The sequence below is a fragment of the Eumetopias jubatus genome, unplaced genomic scaffold (assembly GCF_037043125.1).
Source record: "Eumetopias jubatus isolate StellerSeaLion01/CBP00866 unplaced genomic scaffold, mEumJub1_p1.0 scaffold_6, whole genome shotgun sequence".
In the NCBI taxonomy this organism is placed as follows: domain Eukaryota; kingdom Metazoa; phylum Chordata; class Mammalia; order Carnivora; family Otariidae; genus Eumetopias; species Eumetopias jubatus.
In genome coordinates, this window is record NW_028274812.1 from 36,162,621 (window position 1) to 36,189,685 (window position 27,065).

At 38.0% G+C, this 27,065-nt stretch overlaps 1 protein-coding gene across 3 annotated transcripts in view; it reads left to right on the forward strand.

Annotated features, from left to right (window-relative positions):
* The window catches only part of THEMIS (thymocyte selection associated), a 191,282-nt gene that overhangs the window by 44,542 nt on the left and 119,675 nt on the right, over window positions 1-27,065 (forward strand). For all 3 annotated transcript variants that reach the window (XM_028117032.2, XM_028117033.2, XM_028117034.2), the window contains exon 2: window positions 2,789-2,947. In XM_028117032.2, coding sequence (XP_027972833.1) covers window positions 2,789-2,947 — 159 coding nt within the window. The remainder of the gene's footprint in view (window positions 1-2,788; window positions 2,948-27,065) is intronic.

Sequence of the window (27,065 nt, forward strand, 5' to 3'; positions counted from 1 at the left end):
GAGACAGAGGGATAGAGAGAGAGAGAAGCAGAGGGAGAAGCAGGCTCCCAAGGAGCAGGGAGCCCGATGCGGGACTCGATCCCAGGACCCTGGGATCATGACCTAAGCCGAAGGCAGACGCTTAACCATCTGAGCCACCCAGGCGCCCGAAAATTTAGATTTTCTAACTTTGAGGTTGCATCAGACTTTGACCTTTTTATTTATTGGTAATCTCATAAAGAGGCTGCGTGATCTGGAGTTCTTTTTTTTCTCTAGTCTCCTTTCTTATCCCGTTCTTTCTTTACATTTGAGACATAACAAACTACTTGAAGTTTCCAGAATGTGTCAAGTTCTTTCACATCTCGCTACCTTTTCAAATACTGTTTCCTCTGCCTGTCCCAACATCTTGTGCTGCTCCCTTTAAAACTCAGCTCAACTAGGGGCATCTGGATGGCATAGTCAGTTAAGTGTCTGACTCTTGGTTTCAGCTCAGGTTGTGATCTCAGGGCTGTGGAATCAAGCCCCGTGGCAGATTCCATGCTCGGCACACACTCTACTTGAGATTCTCTCTCCCTCTCCCTCTGCCTCTCCCCCCCTCCCATATTCTCTCTCTTTCTCAAATAAATAAATAAATCTTAAAAAAAAAAAACCCTCAGCTCCGCTGTGGTCTCCTCCAGGAATCCTTCCCTAATCTCTTTAGGTTGTAATTGTTTAATTAAATGCTTCCAGTATTCTCCCACAATGCCCTGTATTTCCTATGTTATAACTTTCTCATAATTTATTGTAGTGTCTGCTGACTTGTCTGCTTGCTTCAAGACAACATTTCATGGGAGGAAGAGATTATGCATTTTATCTCTGTTACCTACTGCCAATCACAATGCCTGACACGTAGTAGGTTTCCATTAAAGTTTGCAGAATGAGTGAGGAAGGACAGTTGATGTGTTGTGCAATATATATGCAATGCAATATATTATAAATATGTTATGCAATAATATAATGCAGTATTTTCTTCCATGAAGTTTGAGTTGGGAGTAATAACTAAAATCATAAAAAGTTAAGTACAGGATGAGATAATACTGAAGGTATAACATGTTAGTATGTGATTAATTGCCAAATGAGGATCATAGAAAATAACTGTTCTAAGTTCATTGGAGAAAAATGTCACTATAGATTTATTACTGTGTCTTTAATATCCCAGTTTTTCCACAAAAGATTGGAGATAGCTGACAACACTATGTATGGGAGTTAATGAGAGGTATGAACACATACGTAGTTAAGGGGATAGCATTAGAAAAGGAGGGAGTTATGGAAGTACATGCTCAGAACTTGAGGAGCAAATATACTCGCATATTTGCAAAAATAGTCCTTATTCAATAATGGGCAGTAAGAATGGTGTGCTGGACTTCCATTTCCACTCTCTACCTTGGAGGCTGACTTCTGTGGTGGCATCAGTAGCTCCCTTGTCCTCTGGCTTCTGGCTGAATTTGGCCAAAGGAAGGGACGTACCCAGGCAGAGGATCAAATGGAGGGCGAAGAGTGAGGTCAGGGTATTTATTTTCTTGTGTTACCGAGAACTGGCTGTGCCTCTGTGTAAACTGCCCCTTTGTTAAGATCTCCTTAAATTATTCTAACTTGAGTGTGCCCCCTGTTCCCTGTTGACACTCCGATACAATCATGGAGTTGTTTAATGCTGGATTGGATGCCCGGCTTAATAACTTTTATGATAACCACTAATGCTACAAAAATGTTTTAGGTGTTGTATATCAGGTAAGATTCTATGAGGAGGGGGTTCAGTAGGAAGAATTTGGGAAGCAGACCAACCCGAAATCTCATACTTATACTGTTCACATTTTAATGTGGTAAAGAGGATATAAATCATATTGGAGGTAGGGAAGAATTGATAGGTTTAAATCCCCACAGTTCTATAATATTTTTTTACATCAGCCTTTCATTTACCGTTCAGTTGTAAAGTAACAATGTCTTAGAGATGTAATGTTTGGGTTGTTCCCTTTTTATTTGGGGTAGATTATCCAGAATTTTTGCCTCTCCTCTTTTCTGTTGCTCATTTTCTGGTTATTTCACTGCACACTCTTCTTCCATCAGGAGATAAAAAAAGAAAATAAATGGATGAAAAGCTTAGCTTTAGTATCTATGATAAGAGGTTTGTTAGGAAAAAGACTGAAATTCTGAACTAAAATGAAGCTTTTCAGTTTATCTGGGCTGGTCTGCCCCCTATTGCCGTAAAGATACCAAGAGGTATTTCCAGCTTGTCAAAAATCAACAGATAAAATGGACAGAAAGTCTTGTATTCATGATGATGAAGAGAAACAGGTTTAATAAATGGATAAGATGCTCTTAATATAAGGCCTTGGTGTATAGACTCTGTCTTTGAGCCTTGGATTGTATTACAACCTTGTTTGCAATACATACTTAGATCATTGTTGACTCATATGAGCCTAATTCTGTGACCCAGCAGAAATAGATCATAAATCCCAGCAATGGAAGACATGTTTGTGGTTTGACCTTGGAATGATGAGCTAAAGGTGCTGAGGAAACCATGAATCTACTTTACAGTAATAACAAAAATAAGGTTGTTTATACTTTGTCCAGTGGATGAAGTGAAAATCTAATATTTTTCTTGGTACAAGCTATACATTTTACCAAGCTTGATTAAATTCCTGTTTAGTAGGTAGCTAGGAGAGGAACTGAATAAAAACAATATATGAAGCTTTCGACTCCTACTTTGTTCTTCCTTATTTAATTCTTTTTTTAAAAGCTGTTTTAACTCTTCCTTTTTTTTTTTTTTTAGGTTCCATTTATGAAATGTTTGGAAATGAATGCTGTTTGTCAACAGGAGAAGTGATTAAAATTACTGGTCTCAAAATTAAGAAGATCATAGCTGAAATTTGTGAGCACACTGAGGGTTGTGAGTCTTTACAACCATTTGAGCTGCCTATGAATTTTCCAGGTACAGTATTTTGTAACCATTTCACATTTATAAAACTATGGTTAATATACATCTATACAATTGAAAACAAGTGGTAGCTTTTTTTTCACTCTAGGGTGGTGGGTGAAAAAATTAGAATTCTTTTTTATTTTTTTATATGCAGTGTTATGTGAGTTTCCGGTGTACAATATAGTGATTCAGCAGTTCCATACGTTACTCAGTACTCATCTTGATAAGTCTACTCTTAATCCCCTTCTCCTGTTTTAACCATCTCCCCGCCCCTACCTCCCCTCTGGTAACTATCAGCTTATTCTTTATAGTTAAGAGTCTGTTTTTGGTTTGTCTCTTTTTTCTTTGTTTCATTTGTTTTGTTTTTTAAATTCCACATATGAGTGAAATCATATATTTGTCTTTCTTTGACTGACTTATTTCACTCAGCATTATACTTTCTAGATCCATCCATGTTGTTGCAAACAGTAAGATTTCATCTTTTTTATGGCTGAATAATATTCCAGTATATATATATATACCACATATGTATACACCACATCTTCTTTATCCATTCATCTATCAGTGGACACTTGGGCTGATTCCATAGTTCCATAGTTTGGCTATTGTAAATAATGCTCCGGTAAACGAAAGGGTGCATGTATCTTTTTGAATTAGTATTTTTGTATTCTTTGGATAAACACCCAGTAGTGGAATTACTGGATTATATGGAAGTTCTATATTTAATTTTTTGAGGAAACTCCATAGTGTTTTCCACAGTGACTGCACCAATTTGCATTCCCACCAATAGTGCATGAGGGTTCATTTTTCTCCACATCAGTGCTTTTTAAGGACTAATAGAAGGCAAATTATTTTTCCCCTTTTTAATAAATATCCTTCATTTAGGACTTAATATTTTCTGTTAACAAACACTTAATGAGTTCTAACTGTATGCATTACTTGCTATGCTAGTGAGAATGAAGGAATCAAAAATATTTTACAAAGTTATGTAGGACTAGTATCTCTTAAACATATTTACTCTCTTTATTCCTATTGTAAGTAGAATCTTGCTCCCTGGATCATTGCTAAACTTCCCAGTAGGATCCTACTGACACATCTGGTTGCTCTTCTTTTTCTAGTTAATTCAACTCACCCTTCCAAAATTAGCTCAAATATCATATCTTCTGGAATACTTTTGCTGATGCCCTAACCTACTCTGGGTATCTCTCTTTTATGTTTCCATATATCTTGTTCACCAATAGCATTGGGTAGTCATTAATGATTTTCTTATTTGTCTTATTCTCCAGACCAGGTGTTGGCAAATGTTTTTTATAAAGAACAAGATAGTAAATATTTTAGACTTTGCCACCAGATGATCTCTGTCACAACCATTCCAATCTGAGGCTGTAACATGAAGGAAGCTATAGATGATCCATAAACTAATGGACATGGCTGTGGTTCAATAAAAATGTATTTACAAAAATAGGTGGCTGGCAGAATTAGGCCTGTGAACTGTAGTTTGCTGACCCCTCCTCTAGACTAAAACTTTTTGACAAATAAAGTATGACATATATGACTTTACGTCTAGTACCAAGCACTTTTTCAGTAGTCATTTATTGAATGGTTGAATGAGTGAAATGAGTGAATAATTGATTTAGTGGAAGAGAAAAATCTAGTAAACACTTACAATATGATGTGATTTGTGGTGTGATTGAAATATCCATGGGTTCCAAAAAAAAAAAAAAAAGGAGAAGGAGGAGGGGGTGGGGGAGGAGGAAAGAAGAAAAGAAGGAGAAGGAGAAGGAGAAGAAGAAATATGCATGGGTTCCATGAGAGTCTTGATAAGGAATATCTAACTCTAGTTGGTCATGTTTCAGAACATGGATTTTGGAGTCTTTATATATATTTGAATTCCAGCTCTGCCACTTCTTAGTTGTATAACCTTGCCAATTTACTTACTCTCCTCTCATGTAAAATGGGAATAATAATACTATCTATCTTCTAGTGTTTTGGGAAGGAGTGAATATTGAAATATATTTGAAGTGTTCACAATGGTACTTGTCATATAGCAAGGACGATAAAAAGTGTCAGGTTTTATACCATTATTATCAAGTGGAGTCAAGTTTTTCAAAGCTTTTGAAAGAATGTTATACTTCAGCTCAGATTTGGAGAATGAAAATAAATTAGCTATATGAGGAGAGGATTCTTCAAGTTTTCTGGTATCTTCTTCCTTTCAACTTGAATTTTACCTATTTTTCAATTCTATTTACTCCTTCCTTACCCCCATCCTCTATAGCAATGGTTCTCAAACTTGGCTGCACACTGGAAATCACCTAGGGAGGTTTAAAATATCCTGATGCTCAGGCCAATTGCCTGAGATATTTTGATTTATGTAGTCTGGAATGAAGTCTGGTTACCAAAGAATCTTAAAGTGACCAGGGTGATACTAATGAGCAGTCAAGGTTGCAAACCATTGTTTTATGAGAAGCTTTCCCTGAGTATTCTAACTGAATGTAACAATTCCCTTTTTGAACAACTATATAGTCTTTCATGCCCTAATCATTGCATTTATCACATTTTGAATGTAATTGAGGTTATCTGTGTGTTTGTCTTATGAGGACCAACTGCTTAACAGATTACAACATTGCTGACAACAGAATCCGAATCTCATTTACTGTTATAATCCCCACAGTGTTTAGGAGAAGATGTATATAATAAATATTTATTAAGTTAAAATTACTAGAATCTTCTAGTAGAAGGAGTGTTTCTTATGAGAGTAATGAAAACACTTAGCTTTTTTTGGAATTTGTATTATATTATATTATATTATATTATATATTTACTATAGGGAATTAGCTCACATGATTATGGAGACTGGCAAATCCAAAATTTGCAAAGCCAATTTCCCACTTAGCTTTTGACTAGCAGTTTAATTTGGGGAGTTGCTATTAAGAATTTTTTGAGTTTTCAGTTGACATGATCAGCTTGCATCAATTGAGCAACGATTAGAAAAATTTATTTACAAAATTAGTTTTAATGTAAGATCAGGGCTAAAGTGGAGGGGAAAAGTGATTGGTGATGATTACAGAATACTTTCTTTCAAAGAGGATCCCAGATATAGAAGTAATTCTACCTCAGTACTGGTGAGAAAGAGAAATTAAGGCCATTAACATTTTTTTAAAATAATTTCAACAGAAACATCTCTTTTTTTAAACTCTATTTAAAACTGTCAATTTAAACTCCTGGTTAGAAATTAAATTCAAAAAGTACTTTAATATATATTTTAAACATCCTTTCTTATTTGGGAATTTCTGAAATTTTCTTTTGTTACTGATTTCTGATTGCATTTTGTTGAGGTCAGAAGACATACTTTATATGGTTTCAATTCTCTTAAATTTTTTCAGACTTGTTTTACGGCTTAACGCATGGCCTATCCTGGAGAATATTCCATGTGTACTTGAGAAGAATGAGTGTTCTGCTGTCGTTTGGTGTAGTGTTCTACACATGTCTGTTGGTTCATAGTATTGTTCAAGTCTTCCAGTTCCCTGAGAATCTTCTGTCCAGATCTATCCATTATTGAAAGTTTCAACTATTATTGAAGTTTCCAACTATTACTGTCAACTTTTGCTTCATGTAGTCTGGGGTTATGATGTTAAGTGTATATGTGCTTATAATTGTTATCTCTTCTTGATGAAGTGCCCCATTCTTTGTCTCTAGTAAAATTTTTGTTTTGAGGTTTATTTTTTGTCTGATATAGTGTGGTTATTACAGTTTTCTTTTGGTTACTATTTGCATGATCTATCTTTTTTTAATTTAAATCCAATTAGCCAGCACATAATACATCATTAGTTTTTGATGTAGTGTTCAATGATTCATTAGTTGCATATAACACCCAGTGCTCATCGCATCACATGTCCTCCTTAATGCCCATCACCCAACTGCCCCATCCCCCTACCCACCTCCCTTTCCACAGCCCTCAGTTTGTTTCCCAGAGTCAGGAATCTCTCATGGTTTGTCTCCCTCTCTGATTTCTTCCCATTCAGTTTCCCCCGCCTTCCCCTATGATCCTCTCCACTATTCCTTATATCCCACATATGAGTGAATCAATATGATAATTGTCTTTCTCTGATTGGCTTATTTCACTTACATAATACCCTCCAGTTCCATCCATGTTGATGTACATGGTAGGTATTCATCCTTTCTGATGGCTGAGTAATATTCCATTATATATCTGAACCACAATTTCTTTATCCATTCGTCTTTGAAGGGCATCTCAGTTCCTTCCACAATTTGGCTATAGCTGCTATGAACATTGGGGTGTAGGTACCCCTTCTTTTCACTACATCTGTATCTTTGGGGTAAATACTCATTAGTGCAATTGCTGGGTCATAAGGTAGTTCTATTTTTAACTTCTTGAGGAACCTCCACACTGTTTTCCAGAGTGGCTGTACCAGCCTGCATTCCCACCAGCAGTATAAGAGGGTTCCCCTTTCTCTGCATCCTTTCCCCTTTTCTCTGCATCTTTGACATTTGTTGTTTCCTGACTTGTTCATTTTAGCCATTCTAAATGGTGTGAGGTGGTATCTTCATTGTGCTTTTGATTTGTATTTTCTTGATGGCAAGTGATATGGAGCATTTTTTCATATGTCTGTTGGCCATTTGTATGTCTTCTTTGGAGAAATGTCTGTTCATGTCTTCTGCCCATTTTGTGACTGGATTATTTGTGCTTTTTTGGGTATTGAGTTTGATAAGTTCTTTATAGATCTTGGATACCAGGCCTTTATCTGTTATGTCATTTGCAAATATCTTCTCATATTCTGTAAGTTGCCTTTTAGTTTTGTTGACTGTTTCCTTTGCTGTGCAGAAGCTTTTTATCTTGATGAAGTCCCAATAGTTCATTTTTGCTTTTGTTTCCCTTGCCTTTAGGGATGTGTCTTGCAAGAAGTTGCTGTGGCCTAGGTTGAAGAGGTTACTGCCTACTCCTCTAGGATTTTGATAGATTCCTGTCTCACACTTAGGTCTTTCATCCATTTAGAGTTTATCTTTGTGTATGGTGTAAGAGAATGGTCCAGTTTCATTCTTCGTCATGTAGCTGTCCAATTTTCCCAGCACCATTTATTGAAGAGACTGTCTTTTTTCCATTGGATATTCTTTCCTGCTTTGTCAAAGATTAGTTGACCATAGAATTGAGGGTGCATTTTTGGTCTCTCTGTTCGGTTCCATTGATCTATTTGTTTGTTTTTGTGCCAGTACTATGCTGTCTTGATGATCACAGCTTTGTAATATAGCTTGAAGTCAGGCATTGTGATGCCCCCAGCTTTGGTTTTCTTTTCCAATATTCCTTTGGCTATTTGGGGTCTTTTCTGGTTCCATACAAATTTTAGGATTGTTTGTTCCAGCTCTGTGAAAAATGTCGATGGTATTTTGATAGGGATTGAATTGAATGTGTAGATTGCTCTGGGCAGTTCAGACATTGTATCAGTGTTTATTCTTCCAATCCATAAGCATGGAATGTTTTTCCATTTCTTTGTGTCTTCCTCAATTTCTTTCATAAATGTTCCCTAGTTTCTAGAGTACAGATCCTTTCTCTTTGGTTAGGTTTATTCCTAGGTATCTTATGGTTTTTGGTGCAATTGTAAATGGGATTGATTCCTTAATTTCTCTTTCTTCAGTGACATTGTTAGTGTATAGAAATGTAACTGATTTCTGTGCATTGAATTTGTATCCTGCCACATTGCTGAATTCCTGTGTGAGTTCTAGCAATTTTGGGGTGGAGTCTTTTGGGTTTTCCACATAAAGTATCATGTCATCTGCTGAGAGAGAAAGTTTGACTTCTTCTTTGCCAATTTGAATGCCTTTTATTTCTTTTTGTTGTCTGATTGCTGAGGCTAGGACTTCTAGTACTATGTTGAACAAAAGTGGTGAGAATGGGCATCCCTGTCGTGTTCCTGACCTTAAGGGAAAACTCTCAGTTTTTCTGCATTGAGAATGATGCTGTTGGCTTTTTGTAGATGACTTTTATGATATTGTGTTATGTTCCTTCTATCCCTATACTTTGAAGAATTTTAATCTAGACAGGATGCTCTATTATGTCAAGTGCTTTTTCTACATCACTTGAGAGGATCATATGGTTCTTGTTTCTTATTAACGTGATCAATCACATTGATTGATTTGAGAATGTTGAACCACCCTTGAATCCCAGGAATAAATCCCACTTGGTTATGGTAAATAATCCTTTTAATATACCGTTGGATCCTATTGGGTAGTATCTTGGTGAGTATTTTGGCATCCATGTTCATCAGGGATATTAGTCTGTCATTCTCCTTTTTGATGAGGTCTTTGTCTGGTTTTGGGATCAAGGTAAGGCTGGCCTCATAGAACGAGTTTGGAAGTTTTCCTTCCATTTCTGTTTTTTGGAACAGCTTCAGTAGAATAGGTATGATTTCTTCTTTAAGTGTTTGGTAGAATTCCCCTGGGAAGCCATCTGGCCCTGTGCTCTTGTTTTTTGGGAGGTTTTTGACTACTGCTTCAATTTCCTTGCTGGTTATGGGTCTGTTCAGATTTTCTACCTCTTCCTGTTTCAGTCTTCGTAGTTTATAAGTTTCTAGGAATGCATACATTTCTTCCAGATTGCCTACTGTGGCATATTGTTGCTCATAATATGTTCTTAAAATTGTCTGTATTTCCTTGGTATTTGTTGTGATCTTTCCCCTTTCATTCATGATTTTATTAATTTGGATCCTTTCTCTTCTTTTGAATGAGTCTGGCCAGAGGTTTATCAATCTTATTAATTCTTTCAAAGAACCAGCTTCTAGTTTTGTTGATCTGTTCTACTCTTCTTTTGGTTTCTCTTTCATTTATTTCTGCTCTAATCTTTTTTATTATTTCTTTTCTCCTGCTTAGTTTAGGCTTTATTTGCTGTTCTTTCTCCCGGTCCTTTAAGTGTAAGGTTAGCTTGTGTATTTGGGATTTTTCTAATTTTTTGAGAAAGGCTTGTACTGCTATGTACTTCCCTCTTAGGACCACCTTTGCTGTATCCCAGAGGTTTTGAACTAATGTGTTTTCATGCTCATTAGTTTCCATGAATTTTTTAAGTTCTTCTTTAATTCCCTGGTTGACCCATTCATTCTTTAGCAGGATGCTATTTAACCTCCAAGTATTTGAGTTCATTCCAAATTTCCTCTTGTGATTGAGTTCAAGTTTCAAAGCATTGTGGTCTGAAAAATATGCAGGGAATAATCTCAGTCTTTTGGTGTCTGTTGAGACCTGATTTGTGACCCAGTATGTGATCTATTTTGGAGAAAGTTCCATGTGTACTCGAGAAGAATGAGTATTTTGTTGTTTTAGGATGGAATGTTCTGTATATATCTGTTAAGTCCATCTGGTCTAGTGTGTCATTCAAAGCCCGTGTTTCTTTGTTGATCTTCTGCTTAGATGCTCTGTCCATTGAGGTGAATGGGGTGTTAAAGTCCCCTACTACTAATGTATTATTATCAGTCTGTTCTTTACTTTGGCTATTAACTGATTTATATAATTGGCTGCTCCCATGTTGGGGGCATAAATATTTACTATTGTTAAATCTTCTTGCTGGATAGACACTTTAAGTATTATATAGTGTCCCTCTACATCTCTTACTGCAGTCTTTGGTTTAAAATCTAATTTATCGGAGAGCCTGGGCGGCTCAGTCGGTTAAGCGTCTGCCTTCGGCTCAGGTCATGATCCCAGGGTCCTGGGATTGAGTCCCACGTCGGGCTCCCAGCTCAACAGGGAGCCTGCTTCTCCCTCTACCTCTGCCTGCCATGCTGCCTACTTGTGCTCTCTCTATCTGTGTCAAATAAATAAATAAAAATCTTTAAAACAAAATAAAAAATAAAAAAATAAATAAAATCTAATTTATCTGATATGAGGATTGCTACCCCAGCTTTCTTTTGAGGTCCATTAGCATGGTAAATGGTTCTCCACCCCCTCATTTTCAGTCTAGAGGTGTCTTTAGGTCTAAAATAGTCTCTTGTAGACAGCATATGGATAGGTCTTGCTTTTTTATCCAATCTGATACCCTGTGTCTTTTGGTTGGATCATTTAGCCCATTTACATTCAGAGTAACTATTGAAAGATATGAACTTAGTGCCACTGTATTGCCTATAAAGTCCCTGTTTCTGTAGATTGTCTCTGTTACTTTCTGGTCTGTGTTACTCTTGGGGTCTCTTTTCACTTACAGTATCCCCCTTAATATTTCTTGTAGGGCTGGCTTGGTGGTCACAAATTCTTTCTGTTTCCGTCTGTCCTGGAAGCTCTTTATCTCTCCTTCCATTCTGAATGACAGCCTTGCTGGATAAAGTATTCTTGGCTGCATGTTCTTTTCATTTAGCACCCTGAATATATCTTGCCAGCCCTTTCTGGCCTGCCAGGGTTTTGTGGATAGGTCTGATGTTATTCTGATGTTCCTCCCTCCATACATAAGGAACCTCCTCTCCCTAGCTGCTCTCAGGATAGCTTCTTTTTCTCTAACATTTGCAAGCTTCACTATGTAGGGGTGTGATCTGTTTTTATTGATTTTGGGAGGAGTCCTTTCTGTCTCTTGGACATGAATGCTTGTTTCCTTCCCCAGATTAGGAAAGCTCTCAGCTATGATTTGCTTAAATATACCTTACGGCCCTCTCTCTCTCCTCACCCCCACAGGCAATTCTGACATTGTTTCATTTTAGGGCGTCCTTAATTTCTCAAGACTTTCTTCATGGGCTATTAGTTATCTTTCTCTCTTTTCCTCAACTTCTTTCCTTTCCATCAGCCTGTCTTCTAGATCACTTATTCTCTCTTCTGCCTCATTTACCCTAGTTGTTTGTTAGAGCATCCAATTTAGACTGCATCTCATTCATAGCAAGTTCAGCTTGATTAGATCTCATTTCCACCCTTTGAGATTCTGTACTGTCATTTATGCTTTTTTCAAGCCTAGCTATTAATTTTATAATTGCTATTCTGAATTTCATCTCTGACATCTTATCTATATCCATATCAATTAGCTCTGTGGCAGAGGACATTGCCTCTGGTTCTTTCTTTTGTTGTGAATTCCTCCTTCTAGTCATTTTGCCCAGAGACAGATGGGTGAGCGAATGAGCAGAGTCCAAAATGTCAACCATGACCCAAGCAAAATACACCCTTGACAAATCCAAAGTGGTTGGAAGCCACCACAGAAAAGCATACAAAACCAAATCAAACCAAAACAAAACAAAACAGGGGTGAGGGAAGAGAGACTATAATCTTGCAGGGTGGACAAAGCAGGGTATTCCACTTGTTCTTGTTCCTGATTGAATTTTGGTCTGTGTGTTAGAAGACACTACATCCCAAAATTGCAAAAAAATCAAAACTTATATATATATATATACACACACACACATATATATATAAAATTGAATAGAGTGAAAAAAGGACTAAAATGAAGCATGTATCTATAAAATGTAGATGTAAGAAATAAACGTTAAAAAGCAACTTAAAAACATAACTTGGTAAAATAAGAATCTAGTTGAAATGGGAAAAAGGTAAAAAAAGGAAATGGAAAATTTTAGACTGAAAGATAAACGAGTCATAAGAGAACACCTGGAGCTCAATATACTGTTTTCTCCTGGTGCTAGAGTTTTATTCTTGTGGGTTCCATAAAGTTGTAGTCCACCTGTTCTTCCAGTCTGTCTTCTGGGGGGAGGGGCCTGCTGTGCTGTTCCTTAGATGTCTTTCTCTGGGCAGAGCTGCCTCACCCCTTGTCAGGGGGCTGGGCTCAGTATAAGCTAGTCATCTGTGTAAATTTTTTTCCCTGGCGGCTTTCCACACCTCTTCAGAGCATCAGAGCAAAAATGACTGCGCCGCATCTCCAGCCCGGAGGCGAAAGATCCTCATCCCACCTACTCAATAAACCCTCTGGGACAAACAGTTTTCACTTTAGTGTGTGCCAAACTCCACAGACTCTTGTAGTGCAAGTCCACCGCAGTCTTCCTGAGGGGAGTCCCAGGGACCCCTGAGTGCCACTGTCCTTTGTGTCCTTGGGACTGCGAGTAGTTGCAGGCTCACGCCTGCACCCTGCTCTGCTGCTCTTGAGTCATGGCTGGGTGCTGTTCTAGTGTCCTTTCCAGGGACCGCCACCACTCTGAGAGCAGTTGCCTGGTGGTGGGTGCAACCATTTCACCCCTCCCAGGGGATGGTAAACGGCCTGCACATTCCAGTTCTTTTCATGGTGCTCATGCAAAGAGCGGTCACCCCACTGGCCTGGCTCGCAGTTTATGGCAACTCGAGCTGAGAGCCCCTCCTGGGCTCGCTGACCATAACCACTTTCTCTGCTCCACTGCTTGGTCACTCTATCGGTTCAAGCACCCCCTTTTCATTCTGTGTCTCCTGGGATCCTGAGACCACAATGACCCACCTAGAATTTTGCCCTTTTCATCCCCTGAGCCCTTTTCAGAAAGGGATGTCTCTCATTGGAGCAGATTTCTAAGGGTTCCGATTTTGCACTCTGGTGTTATATCACTTTTCAGTAGCCAGCTTATGGAGGCTCTCTCCCCCCACTCCATTTATCTTCCAGTATCTCACACAGATTCACGACTCTGCACCTCCTATCTTGCAAAAAGCAGTCGCTTTCTACTTGTACCGTTCCAGATATATTTTCTTACATCTCAGGCTGAATTCGTGGGTGTTCAGAATGGTTTGATAGATATCCAGCTAAATTCAAGGGACCAGATGAAACGAGGTCCCCTACTCTTCCACCATCTTGCCTAACCCCTGATCTATCTTCTTGTATTCTTTTTCTTTCAGACCATTTGTGTCTTGGAATTTAAAGTATATCTTTTGTGGGCAGCAAACAGATGATGTTTTTAATCTGTTCTGCCAATTTCTGCCTTTCAATTGGAGTGTTTAATCCACTTATACTTAATGTGATTAGTGATAAAGTAGAATTTACATCTACCATTTTGCTATTTGTTTTCCATATGTCTTAGGCTTTTTGGTGTTTTTTGTTAAATCGGTATTCTCTAGTGTACCATTTTAATCCTCTTCCCTGCCTTTTTTAAAATTAACACTCCATTTTATAGAGCAATTTAGGTTCAAAGCAAAATCAAGCAGAAGATACAGAGATTTTCCATATACTAGCTGCTCCCAAATATGCCACAGCTTCCCTAATATCAAAATATCCTAATGTCTTTTTATGGCTTTATAGTTCATTTCTTTTTAGTGCTAAATAATATTTCATTTTCTGGATGTGCCACAGTTCATTTAGCCTTTCACCTACTGAAGAAGAACTTGGTTGCTTTTACATTTTGGCAATTATAAATAAAGATACTATAAACATTCATGTGCAGGGTGGTTGTGTTTTCAACTCATTTGGCTAAGTACAAAGGAACATAGTTCCTAGACCGTATGGTAAGAATATATTTAGTTTAAAAAAAACCTGCCAAACTGTCTTCCAACAGCCATTTTGCATTCCCACCAGCAGTGATTGGGAGTTTCTGGTGTTCCACATCCTCATCAGTATTTTGTGTAGTCAGTGTTTTGGATTTTGTCTATTCTAATACATATATACCTATGGTATCTCATTATTGTTTTAATTTTCAATTCCTTAATGACATTTGATGTTGAGCATCTTTTCATAGGCTTATTTGCCATCTGTATATATTCGTGGGTGAAATGTCTGTTCAGGGTTTTGCCCACTTTTTAATCAGGTTGTTTGTTTCTTGTTGAATTTTAATAGTTCTTTGTATATTTTGGATATAAGTCCTTTTTCAAATAGTTCTTTATATATTTGGATATAAGTCCTTTTGCAAATATTTTCTCCCATTCTGTGGTTTGTCCTTTCATTCAGTATTAGTTACAGAACACAACTTTTTTTTTTAATGGAGCCTAGCTTATCAATTATTTCTTTCATAGATTGTGCCTTTGGTGTCATAACTGAAAAGTCTTCATCAAACCCAAGGTCACCTAGATTTTCTCCTGTCATTTTCTCAAAGTTTTATAGATTTGCATTTTACATTTAGGTCTATGATCCATGTTGAATTAATTTTTGTGAAGGGTGTAAGATCTGTGTCCATATTCATTTGCTTTCATTTGGATGTCCAGTTGTTCTAGCATCATTTAATGAAAACCTTTCTTTGCTCCATTGTACTGCCTTTACTCCTCTGTCAAGGATCACTTGTCTGTTTTTATATGGGTCTCTTTCTGGGTTCTGTATTCTGTTCTGTTGATCTGTTTGTTTATTCTTTCACCAGTACCACACTATCTTGATTACTGTAACTTTATATTAAGCTTTGATGTTGAGTAGTGTCCGTTCTCTGATTTGGTTCTTCAGTTTCTTTGGCTATTCTGGGTCTTTTGCCTCTTCATATAAATTACAGCATCAATTTCAATATGCATAAAATTACTTGCTGCGATTTTGATTGGCTTTGCATTGAATCTGTAGATTCAATTGGGAAAAACTGACATCTTAATAATATTGTTTTCCTATTTATGAACATGTAATATCCATCTATTTAGTTCTTTGATTTCTTTCATCATAATTTTGTAAGCTTCCTAACATAGACCTTGTACATATTTTGTTACATCTATACCAAAGTATTTCATTTTGGGGGCACTAATGTAGGTGTTATTATGTTTTTAATTTTAAAATGCACTTGTTCATTGCTAGTATATAGGAGAGTGATTGTTTTGCATATTAACCTTTTATCCTATAATCTTGCTATACTCAGTTATTAATTTGAGGAGTTTTTTGGTCAATTTTTTCAGATTTTATACATAGACAACCATATTATTTGTGAACATAGTTTTATTTTGTTCTTCTCACCAGTTCCTGGTCTGATTATCCCAACATCCTTGCCATATCTGAGTTTGCTTCTGATGCTTGTTCTGTCTCTTCAATTGTCTTTTTTTCCCTTTTAGTATATCTTGTAATTTTTTCTTGATAACCAGACATGATGTACTGGGTGAAAAGACACTGTAGTTAATAGGACTTCAGAATCTAACAGTAAGTTGTGGTAGGAGGGAAGCATTCTATAGCCCTATGATAAGGTCTCAGTATTTTTTCAGGCCTGTGCCTCTGAACCATGAACTTCACAAGTGCTTCTCCATTTTGTTCCCCACCCATTATGTGGGAAAGGGTGGTTACAGTGGGTTGAGCATTTCTCTTCTCACATGTGGAAGACTAGAGCAGACCAGATCTGGGTATTTCCATTTCCTTAAATGGAAAGACTAGAGTGGGCTTTAGTTGTACATTTTCCCTGAGTGAAAGGCTGGAGTGGGTGTTAGTTACATATTTTCCTCCCCCCAGGTCAGTTAGTCCTAATGAAACACCAATAGTGTTTTTAAGGGCAGGCCTTATTAAGAAGAATAGATTGTTCTGACCTATTTTGAAATTTTTGTTTGTTTGTTTGTTTGTTTTACCTTTCCCTTGAGAGAAGTATGAGGAGATTTTTCTCTGATATTTACTGTGAGAGTCTGGTCAAGACCTAGAGGTAAAACTTACAAAATTATGGGAGCTCTCTTATGACTAGGACCCTGGATCTTTTTACTCTCAGACTTGTCCATTCCGAGCTTCTAGCAATTCAGCAATTATAGTTGAGATTTTCCTAGCCTGGTATTGGTTCCTGTAGAGGTTTCCTTGGAAAGTTGTGGTTCTCTATACTTGCCTTTCTGTCTCTCCAATTTTGGAGGCATCAGTTTATCCTCTGATCTCACTTCTCTAATGGATCTAAGAATAGGTGTTGATTTTTCAGTTTGTTTGGCTTTTTAACTTTTTGTAGGATAGAGTGACAACTTCCAAACTTTCTATATGCCAGGTCAGAAACGAGAAGTGCAGTGGTGTTTTTTTGTTTTGTTTTGTTTTGTTTTTTAGCATATACATTTTTAGTTGTTTTTTTAGTGGTTGCCTGGGGATTATAATTATTGTCTTAATTTATAACAGTCTAGTTTGGATTAACTAATTTAATTTCAATAGTATGTAAACTTTGGCTTCTTTGTAGTTCTATTCCCTATGCTATCTTTCTAGTTGTTATTATCATAAAAATTACGTGTTTATACATTATGTGCCCATCAACATATATTTATGATTATTCTTTATGCAATTGCCTTTTAAATTAGATGGGAAAAAATATTTGAAAATAAAAAAGTACATGTAAAACTTTCTTTTATATTTACCTCTATAGTTTCTTTTGCTGTTACTTTTATTTCTGGACACAGAATAAAGTTACTGTCTTATGTCCTTCAGCCTGAAGAATTCCTTTTAAGATTTCTTATGTGGCAGATTTGATAGTAATAAATTCTCTCAGTTTTTGTTACCTGGAGATGTCTTAATTTCTCCATCATTTTATTATTTATTTATCTGAGTGTAGTTAACTCAGAGAGTTACATTAGTTTCAGGTGTACAACATAGTGACTCCACAATTTCATACATTATGTTGTACTTAGTATAGCTACCAATATAATTGACTGTATTCTTTATGCTGTGCCTTTTATTTCTGTGATTTATTCATTCCATAACTGCAAGCCTATATTTCCCACTCCCCTTCACCCACTTTACCCACCCCCCCAACACTCTTCCCCTCTGGTAACCATCAGTTTATTCTCTGTATTTATGTCTGACTCTGTTTTTTGCTTATTTGTTTTTTAGATTTCGCATATGAGCAATATCATATGGTGTCTGTCTTTCTCAATCTGACTTATTTCACTTGGCATAATAACCTCTAGGTCCATACACGTTGTTGCAAATGGTACAATCTTATATGGCTGTATACTATCTTCCCACATCTTCCTTATCCATTCATCTGTCGATGAACTCTTAGGTTGCTTCCATATCTTGGCTATTGTAAATAATGCTGCAATAAACGTAAAGGTGCGTATATCTTTTTGAATTAGTGTTTTCATTTACTTTGGGTAGATAGTAGTGGAATTATCGGATCGTATGGCATTTCTGTTTTTTTTCCCCTTTTTTATTGTTATGTTAAACACCATACATTACATCATTAGTTTTTGATGTAGTGTTCCATGATTCATTGTTTGAGCAGAACACCCATTGCTCCATGCAGAATGTGCCCTCTTTAATACCCATCACCAGGCTAGCCCATCCCCCCACCCCCCCTCCCCTCTAGAACCCTCAGTTTGTTTTTCAGAGTCCATCTTCTCTCATGGTTCATCTCCCCCTCCAATTTACTCCCCTTCATTCTTCCCCTCCTGCTATCTTTTTCTTCTTTCTTTTTCTTAACATATATTGCATTATTTGTTTCAGAGGTACAGATCTGTGATTCAACAGTCTTGCACAATTCACAGAGCTCACCATAGTACATACCCTCCCCAATGTCTTTCACCCAGCCACCCCATCCCTCCCACACCCCCCCCACTCCAGCAACTCTCAGTTTGTTTCCTGAGATTAAGAATTCCTCATATCAGTGAGGTCATATGATACATGTCTTTCTCTGATTGGCTTATTTCACTCAGCATAACACCCTCCAGTTCCATCCACGTCGTTGCAAATGGCAAGATCTCATTCCTTTTGATGGCTGCATAATATTCCATTGTGTATATATACCACTTCTTTATCCATTCATCTGTCGATGGACATCTTGGCTCTTTCCACAGTTTGGCTATTGTGGACATTGCTGCTATAAACACTGGGGTGCACGTACCCCCTTCGGATCCCTACATTTGTACCTTTGTGGTAAATACCCAGTAGTGCAATTGCTGGATCGTATGGTAGCTCTATTTTCAACTGTTTGAGGAACCTCCATACTGTTTTCCAAAGTGGTTGCATCAGCTTGCATTCCCACCAATAGTGTAGGAGGGTTCCCCTTTCTCCACATCCCCGCCAACATCTGTCGTTTCCTGACTTGTTAATTTTAGCCATTCTGACTGGTGGGAGGTGGTATCTCATAGAGGTTGTGATTTGGATTTCCCTGATGCCGAGCGATGTTGAGCACTTTTTCGTGTGTCTGTTGGCCATTTGGATGTCTTCTTTGGAAAAATGTCTGTTCATGTCTTCTGCCCATTTCTTGATTGGATTCTTTGTTCTTTGGGTGTTGAGTTTGATAAGTTCTTTATAGATTTTGGATACTAGCCCTTTATCTGATATGTCATTTGCAAATATTTTGTCCCATTCTGTCGGTTGTCTTTTGGTTTTGTGGACTGTTTCTTTTGCTGTGCAAAAGCTTTTTATCTTGAGGAAGTCCCAATAGTTCATTTTTGCCCTTGCTTCCCTTGCCTTTGGCGATGTTTCTAGGAAGAAGTTGCTGCAGCTGAGGTCAAAGAGGTTGCTACCTGTGTTCTCCTTTAGGATTTTGATGGACTTCTGTCTCACGTTTAGGTCTTTCAACCATTTGGAGTCTATTTTTGTGTGTGGTGTAAGGAAATGGTCCAGTTTCATTCTTCTGCATGTGGCTGTCCAATTTTCCCAACACCATTTGTTGAAGAGACTGTCTTTTTTCCATTGGACATTCTTTCCTGCTTTGTCGAAGATTAGTTGACCATAGAGTTGAGAGTCCATTTCTGGTCTCTCTATTCTGTTCCATTGATCTATGTGTCTGTTTTTGTGCCACTACCATATTGTCTTGATGATGACAGCTTTGTAATAGAGCTGGAAGTCCGGAATTGTGATGCCACCAGCTTTGCTTTTCTTTTTCAACATTCCTCTGGCTATTCGGGGTCTCTTCTAGTTCCAAACAAATTTTAGGATTATTTGTTCCATTTTTGAAAAAAGTGGATGGTATTTTGATGGGGATTGCATTGAATGTGTAGATTGCTCTAGGTAGCATTGACATCTTCACAATGTTTGTTCTTCCAATCAATGAGCATGGAAAGTTTTTCCATTTCTTTGTGTCTTCCTCAATTTCTTTCATGAGTATTTCATAGTTTTCTGAGTACAGATCCTTGGCCTCTTTGGTTAGATTTATTCCTAGGTATCTTATGGTTTTGGGTGCAATTGTAAATGGGATCGACACCTTAATTTCTCTCTCTTCTGTCTTGTTGTTGGTGTATAGGAATGCCACTGATTTCTGTGCATTGATTTTATATCCTGCACTTTACTGAATTCCTGTATGAGTTCTACCAGTTTTGGGGTGGAGTCTTTTGGGTTTTCCACATAAAATATCATATCATCTGCAAAGAGTGAGAGTTTGACTTCTTCTTTGCCAATTTGGATGCCTTTGATTTCTTTTTGTTGTCTGATTGCTGTGGCTAGGACTTCTAATACTATGTTGAATAGCAGTGGTGAGAGTGGACATCCCTGCCACGTTCCTGACCTTAGGGGGAAAGCTCTCAGCTTTTCCCCATTGAGAATGATATTCGCTGTGGGTTTTTCATAGATGGCTTTTATGATATTGAGGTATGTACCCTCTATCCCTATACTTTGAAGAGTTATGATCAAGAAAGGATGCTGTACTTTGTCAAATGCTTTTTCTGCATCTATTGAGAGGATCCTATGGTTCTTGTTCTTTCGTTTGTTAATGTATTGTATCATGTTGTTTGATTTGTGGATGTTGAACCAACTTTGCAGCCCAGGGATAAATCCCACTTGGTCATGGTCAATAATCCTTATAATGTACTGTTGGATCCTATTGGCTAGTATTTTGGTGAGAATTTTGGCATCCGTGTTCATCAAGGATACTGGTCTGTAATTCTCCTTTTTGATGGGGTCTTTGTCTGGTTTGGGGATCAAGGTAATGGTGGCCTCATAAAAAGTGTTTGGAAGTTTTCCTTCCATTTCTATTTTTTGGAACAGTTTCAGGAGACTAGGTATTAATTCTTCTTTAAATGTTTGGTAGAATTCCCCTGGGAAGCCATCTGGCCAAGGGCTTTTGTTTGTTGGGAGATTTTTGATGACTGCTTCAATTTCCTTAGTGGTTATAGGTCTGTTCAGGTTTTCTATTTCTTCCCGGTTCAATTTTGGTAGTTGATACATCTCTAGGAATGCATCCATTTCTTCCAGGTTATCTAATTTGCTGGCATAGAGTTGCTCATAATATGTTCTTATAATTGTTTGTATTTCTTTGGTGTTGGTTGTGATCTCTCCTCTTTCATTCATGATTTTGTTGATGTGGGTCATTTCTTTTTTCTTTTTGATAAGTCTGGCCAGGGGTTTATCAACCTTGTTACTTCTTTCAAAGAACCAGCTCCTAGTTTCGTTGATCTGTTCTACTGTTCGTTTGGTTTCTATTTCATTGATTTCTGCTCTGATCCTTATTATTTCTCTTCTCCTGCTGGGTTTAGGCTTTATTTGCTGTTTTTTCTCTAGCTCCTTTAGGTATAGGGTTAGGTTGTGTATTGAGACCTTTCTTGTTTCTTCAGAAAGTGTTTTATTGCTATATACTTTCCTCTTAGGACTGCCTTTGCTGTATCCCAAAGATTTTGAAGAGTTGTGTTTTCATTTTCATTGGTTTCCATGAATTTTTTGAATTCTTCTTTAATATCCTGGTTGATCCATTCATTCTTTAGTAGGATGCTCTTTAGCCTCCATGTATTTGAGTTCTTTCCGACTTTCCTCTCGTGATTGAGTTCTAGTTTCAAAGCATTGTGGTCCAAAAATATGCAGGGAATAATCCCAATCTTTTGGTGCCAGTTGAGACCTGATTTGTGACCTAGGATGTGATCTCTTCTGGAGAATGTTCCCTGGGCACTAGAGAAGAATGTGTATTCCGTTGCTTTGGGATGGAATGTTCTGAATATGTCTGTGAAGTCCATTTGGTCCAGTGTGTCATTTAAAGTCTTTATTTCCTTGTTGATCTTTTGCTTAGATGATCTGTCCATTTCAGTCAGGGGGGTGTTAAAGTCCCCCACTATTATTGTATTGTTGTCAGCGTGTTTCTTTGCTTTTGTTATTAATTGCCTTATATAATTGGCTGCTCCCATATTAGGGGCATAGATATTTACAATTGTTAGATCTTCTTGGTGGATAGACCCTGTAAGTAGGATATAGTGTCCTTCCTCATCTCTTAGTACAGTCTTTGTTTTAAAATCTAATTTGTCTGCTATAAGGATTGCCACCCCAGCTTTCTTTTGGTGTCCATTAGCATGGTAAATGGTTTTCCACCCCCTCACTTTTAATGTGGGGGTGTCTTTGGGTCTAAAATGAGTCTCTTGCAGACAGCATATCGATGGGTCTTGTTTTTTAATCCAATCTGATAGCCTGTGTCTTTTGATTGGGGCATTTAGCCCATTTACATTCAGGGTAACTATTGAAAGGTATGAATTTAGTGCCATTGTATTGCCTGTAAGGTGACTGTTACTGTATATTGTCTGTGTTCCTTTCTGGTCTATGTTGCTTTTAGGCTCTCTCTTTGCTTAGAGGACCCCTTTCAATATTTCTTGGAGGGCTGCTTTCGTGTTTGCAAATTCCTTTAGTTTTTGTTTGTCCTGGAAGCTTTTTATCTCTCCTTCCATTTTCAATGACAGCCTAGCTGGATATAGTATTCTTGGCTGCATATTTTTCTCATTTAGTGCTCTGAAGATATCATGCCAGTCCTTTCTGGCGTGCCAGGTCTCTGTGGTTAGGTCTGTTGCCAATCTAATGTTTCTACCATTATAGGTTACATATCTCTTCTCCCGAGCTGCTTTCAAGATTTTCTCTTTGTTTCTGAGACTCGTAAGTTTTACTCTTAGATGTTGGGATGTTGACCTATTTTTTTTATTTTTGAGAAGGGTTCTCTGTGCCTGCTGGATTTTGATGCCTGTTTCCTTCCCCACATTAGGGAAGTTCTCTGCTATAATTTGCTCCAATATACCTTCTGCCCCTCTCTCTCTTTCTTCTTCTTCTGGCATCCCATTTAATCTAATGTTGTTTCATCTTATTGTATTGCTTAGCTCTCGAATTCTGCCCTCGTGATCCAGTAGCTGTTTATCTCTCTTTTTCTCAGCTTCTTTATTTTCCCCCATTTGGTCTTCTATGTCACTGATTCTCTCTTCTGCCTCATTTGTCCTAGCAGTTAGTGCCCCCATTTTTGATTGCACAGCATTAATAGCCTTTTTTATTTAGATTTGATTAGATTTATTTCTCCAGGAAGGGTGTCTCTAATAACTTCCATGCTTTTTTCAAGCCCAGCTAGTATATTTAAAATCATGATTCTGCACTCTAGGTCCAACATCGTACTAATGTCCGTATTGAGTAGGTCCCTGGCAGACGGTACTACCTCTTGTTCTTTTTGCTGAGGTGATTTTTTTCGTCCTGTCATTTTGTCAAGAGAAGAATAGATGAATGAGAGAACAAAATGCTAACAGGTTAACAACGTCCCCAGCAAATATACTCTAAACAAATCAGAAAGGACCTGAAAGCAGGGGAAAAGAAAGGGAAAGAAAGAAAAAAGAAAGAGAAAAAAAAGAATAAGAAAAGGATAAAAACAAAAACAGAATAAAACAAAAAAAACAGAATATGATCAAATATGATCAGGCTAGTGCATAGCTCAGTGCCACACACTAGATTTTGGGTGTATTTTGGTCTGTTAGAAGAAAATGCCTCCTAAAATTTTAAAGAAAGAAAGACTTATATATGTATAAAATAAGGGTTGATGCAATGAAGGTATGGAAGATGACTGTAAAGAGGAAAATTATAAAAGATTTTATAAAAGGAATTGACAAGATAAGAAGGTGTTTGAAAAAAGAAAGAAGAAGATTTAAAAAAAAGGGGGGGGAAGAGAATGTGATCAGGCAGGAGATGAGAACAAAGCCGTACACTAGTGATTTAGGGTATATTTTGATCTGTTAGAAGAAACTGTATCTCAAAACTTTAAAGAGAGAACAACTTATATATATATATATGCCAAAAAATAAGGGTAACTACTATGAAGGGATAGAATATGACTCTAAAAATGAAAAATAAAAAAAATTTTTTAAAAGGGATTGATAAGATGTTGGTTGAAAAAGGGAAAAAGAAACATTCCAAAAAAAAAAAAAACTTAAAAAAAATTAACTTTGAAAAACTAATGAATCATGGTAAAAAAAAAAAAAGCCATGAATTCTATGTGCAGAATTCCCCTAGCGCTGGAGTTCTCCTGTTCTCCTTGATCGGTAAACTTGGTCTTGGCTGGCTGTTCATGCTGATCTTCTGGGGGTGGGGCCTGTTGGCATGGTTCCCAAATGTCTTTGCCGGAGGCAGAATTGCCTCGCCCTTGTCCGTCTGGGCTAAGCAATCTGCTCGCGTTTGCTCTCGGGAGATTTTGTTCCCTGCAAGCTCTCAGTACAGCTTTGGAGGATGAGAGTGAAAATGGCGGCCTCCCAATCTCCGGCCGGAGGAGCCGAGAACTTGGGGCCCCACTCCTCAGTGCATCCCCAGAGAAAAGCAGTCAGTCACTCCCGTCTCCCCGGTCTCTGGCCGCACTCCGTGCTCACCCGGCCTGTGACCGAGCGTTTCTATCTCTGGCACCCAACCCGGTGTGGAGTCTCCAAACCCAGCAGATCCCTGCGGTGCTCTCCCGCGCCACTCCTCCCGGGGGAGGAAGGGGAGTCTCCCCGGATCTGCCGCTTGTTGGGTCCCTGCTGGAGGAGCAGTGGCCCGACTGGGCCGCGGATCACAGTTTATGGCAACCCCGAGCTGAGAGCCCGCGCCTCGGCTCCGTCTCTGCAGCCGGCTTCCCCGCTCCAATACCTGGGAGCTCTGGCGCACTCAGGCACCCCTGGTCTTTCTGTGACCCTGAGGGTCCTGAGACCACACTGTCCCGTGAGGGTTCCACCCCCCGCTTAGCCACTGGAGCGACGTCCCTCAGCGGTGCCGACTTCTAAAAGTTCCAATTTTGTGCTCCGCGGCTCTATCACTTGCCAGAAGTGGCCGACGGAGGCCCCCTCCCCCGCCATCTATCCTCCCAAATATCGCCTCGGATTCACTTCTCCACACATCCTACCTTCCAGAAAGTGGTCGCTTTTCTGTTCAGAGAGTTGTTGCTATTCTTTTCTTCGGTCTCCTGTTGAGTTCGTAGGTGTTCAGAATGGTTTGATCCCTATCCAGCTGAATTCCTGAGACCAGACGAAATCCAGGTCTCCTACTCCTCCGCCATTTTGCTCTGCCCCCTGGTATTTCTGTTTTTAATATTTTGAGAAATTTTGAGAAAAATTGAGAATTTTCTGGGGGCACCTGGGTGGCTCAGTTGTTAAGCGTCTGCCTTCGTCTCTGGTCATGATCCTGGGGTCCTGGAATCGAGCCCCGCATCGGGCTCCCTGCTTGGAGGGAAGGCTGCTTCTCCCTCTCCCACTCCCCCTGCTTGTGTTCCCTCTCTCTCTCTCTGTCAAATAAATAAATAATATCTTTAAAAAAAAATAAAGGATAAATTTTCTGGATAGAGAATTAGTTCACAATTCTTTTATTTCGATACTTTAAATATGTCATCTTAGTGATTTCTGGCTTTCATGGTTTCAGAGTAGAAATTAGCTTTTAATCTTACTGAGAAATGCTTGTACCTGATGAATCTCTTTTGCTGTTTTCAAAATCCCTTATTTGTTTATCCTACTCGGAATATGTTGAGCTTTTTGAAAGTATAGATTAATATTTTGGAAGCTTTAGTCATTATTTCTTTAAATATTCTTTCTATGCCTTTCTCTTTCTTCTCCTTCTGGAATACACATTATTCGCATATTGATATGCTTGATGGTGTCATATATGTCTTTGAGACTCTGTTCATTTCTCTTTATACTTTTTTATTGTTGTTTCTCAGATTGGATAATCTCAATTAATTTATCTTTAATTTTGATTTATATTCTCTATTTGGTAAGACTTCATTTTCATATTTCCTTTTTAGTTCTTTAGACATAGTTTTCTTTAGTTCTTTGAACACATTTAAAATAGCTTATTTAAATTCTTTTCTCTAGGAAATCTAATGTCTGGGCTTCCCCTCAGGGACAGTTTTTATTGATTATTCCCCACCCCCCATCTTAGCCCCCCCGGTGGATGGGTCACACTTTCTTGTTCCTTTGCCTGTCTCATAATTTGTTGTTGAAAGCTGGGTATTCTAAATAATATAATGTGGCAACTCTAGAAATTTAATTTTCTCCCCTCCTCAGGGCTTGTTGTTATTGCTAGTTGTTGAGTGACTTTTCTAAACTGTATCTGTAAAATCTGTATTCTTTTTCAGGTGGGGCCATTAAGTCTCTGCTCAGTTAGCTTAGTGGGTTACTAAGGCCTGGACACAGATTTCCTCAAACAAGTAGAACCAGGAGGTTTCCCAGTCTTTGTTGAGGGACTCAGTTTTCATTTGGGGGCATGCCTTCAACACTCAATCTGGCAGGTAAAAATTCTTACTTGTTTCCTCATGTGGAGCCTTAAAGTCAGCCAGAATTGAGAGTTTAGGACCTTCTCAGGTCCTGAACATACACACAGTCTGAGGCATGTGTACAGTCTTACACATGTATGAGGAATATATTGAAACTTTTCAATATTCGTATGGATATCTCATTTCTCAGCTTTTCCTTTTAAACTGTTTTGGTTAGCCTATTTTTTTCCCCAACTGTTACAACACATGACTACAGGCAGCCACAAAAGTTAATAATTTTCTCCTTTTTGACAAATACTCCCTAGAGAAAGTCTTTTCCTACTGAATGAGCTCAAAATGAGATCAAATAAAGACAATGTTGCAAGTAGAATCTTCCAGGGAGTCACCAGACATGTCAAAAAAGAATAGTTCTCTGAGAATGAACTTTGAAAGAATTCTAGCTACTTTCTGCCCCATCTTGTGACTGCAGTAGTGTTGGTTTTACCATGATTGCAAGCTGTTAGTTTCAGTGTGAAGTTGAAGGGGGTGGGAGGAGTAGAATACTGCAAGTTAAAATGTCAAAAAATTTGCTGATCTTACCAAGATTTAGCCATTTTTTCTTTAATAAATGCTCCCCAGATTACTGTAATCCTTTGTCTAATTTCCAGAGTTCTAAAAAAATTAATTCTGACCATTTATTTTTAACCAATTTCTCCACTGCTTTTTTCAGAGGTCCTTATTCTACCATTCTACCATATTTGCTGACATCATCTATCCTATTATGTTAAAGTATATTAATAGAGATCCTTAATTTCTCATTGTAATTTCAAAGTGTTGAGGAAGATGGTCATAACCTTGGGCAAGGGTGCCCATAATGATTTCTTTGCAGATAAAGATGCTCTACTGAAAAAAGATACCCAGACTTTGATCAGTAAATAGAGCTTTATAGATGCAGCTCCAGCAAGTGG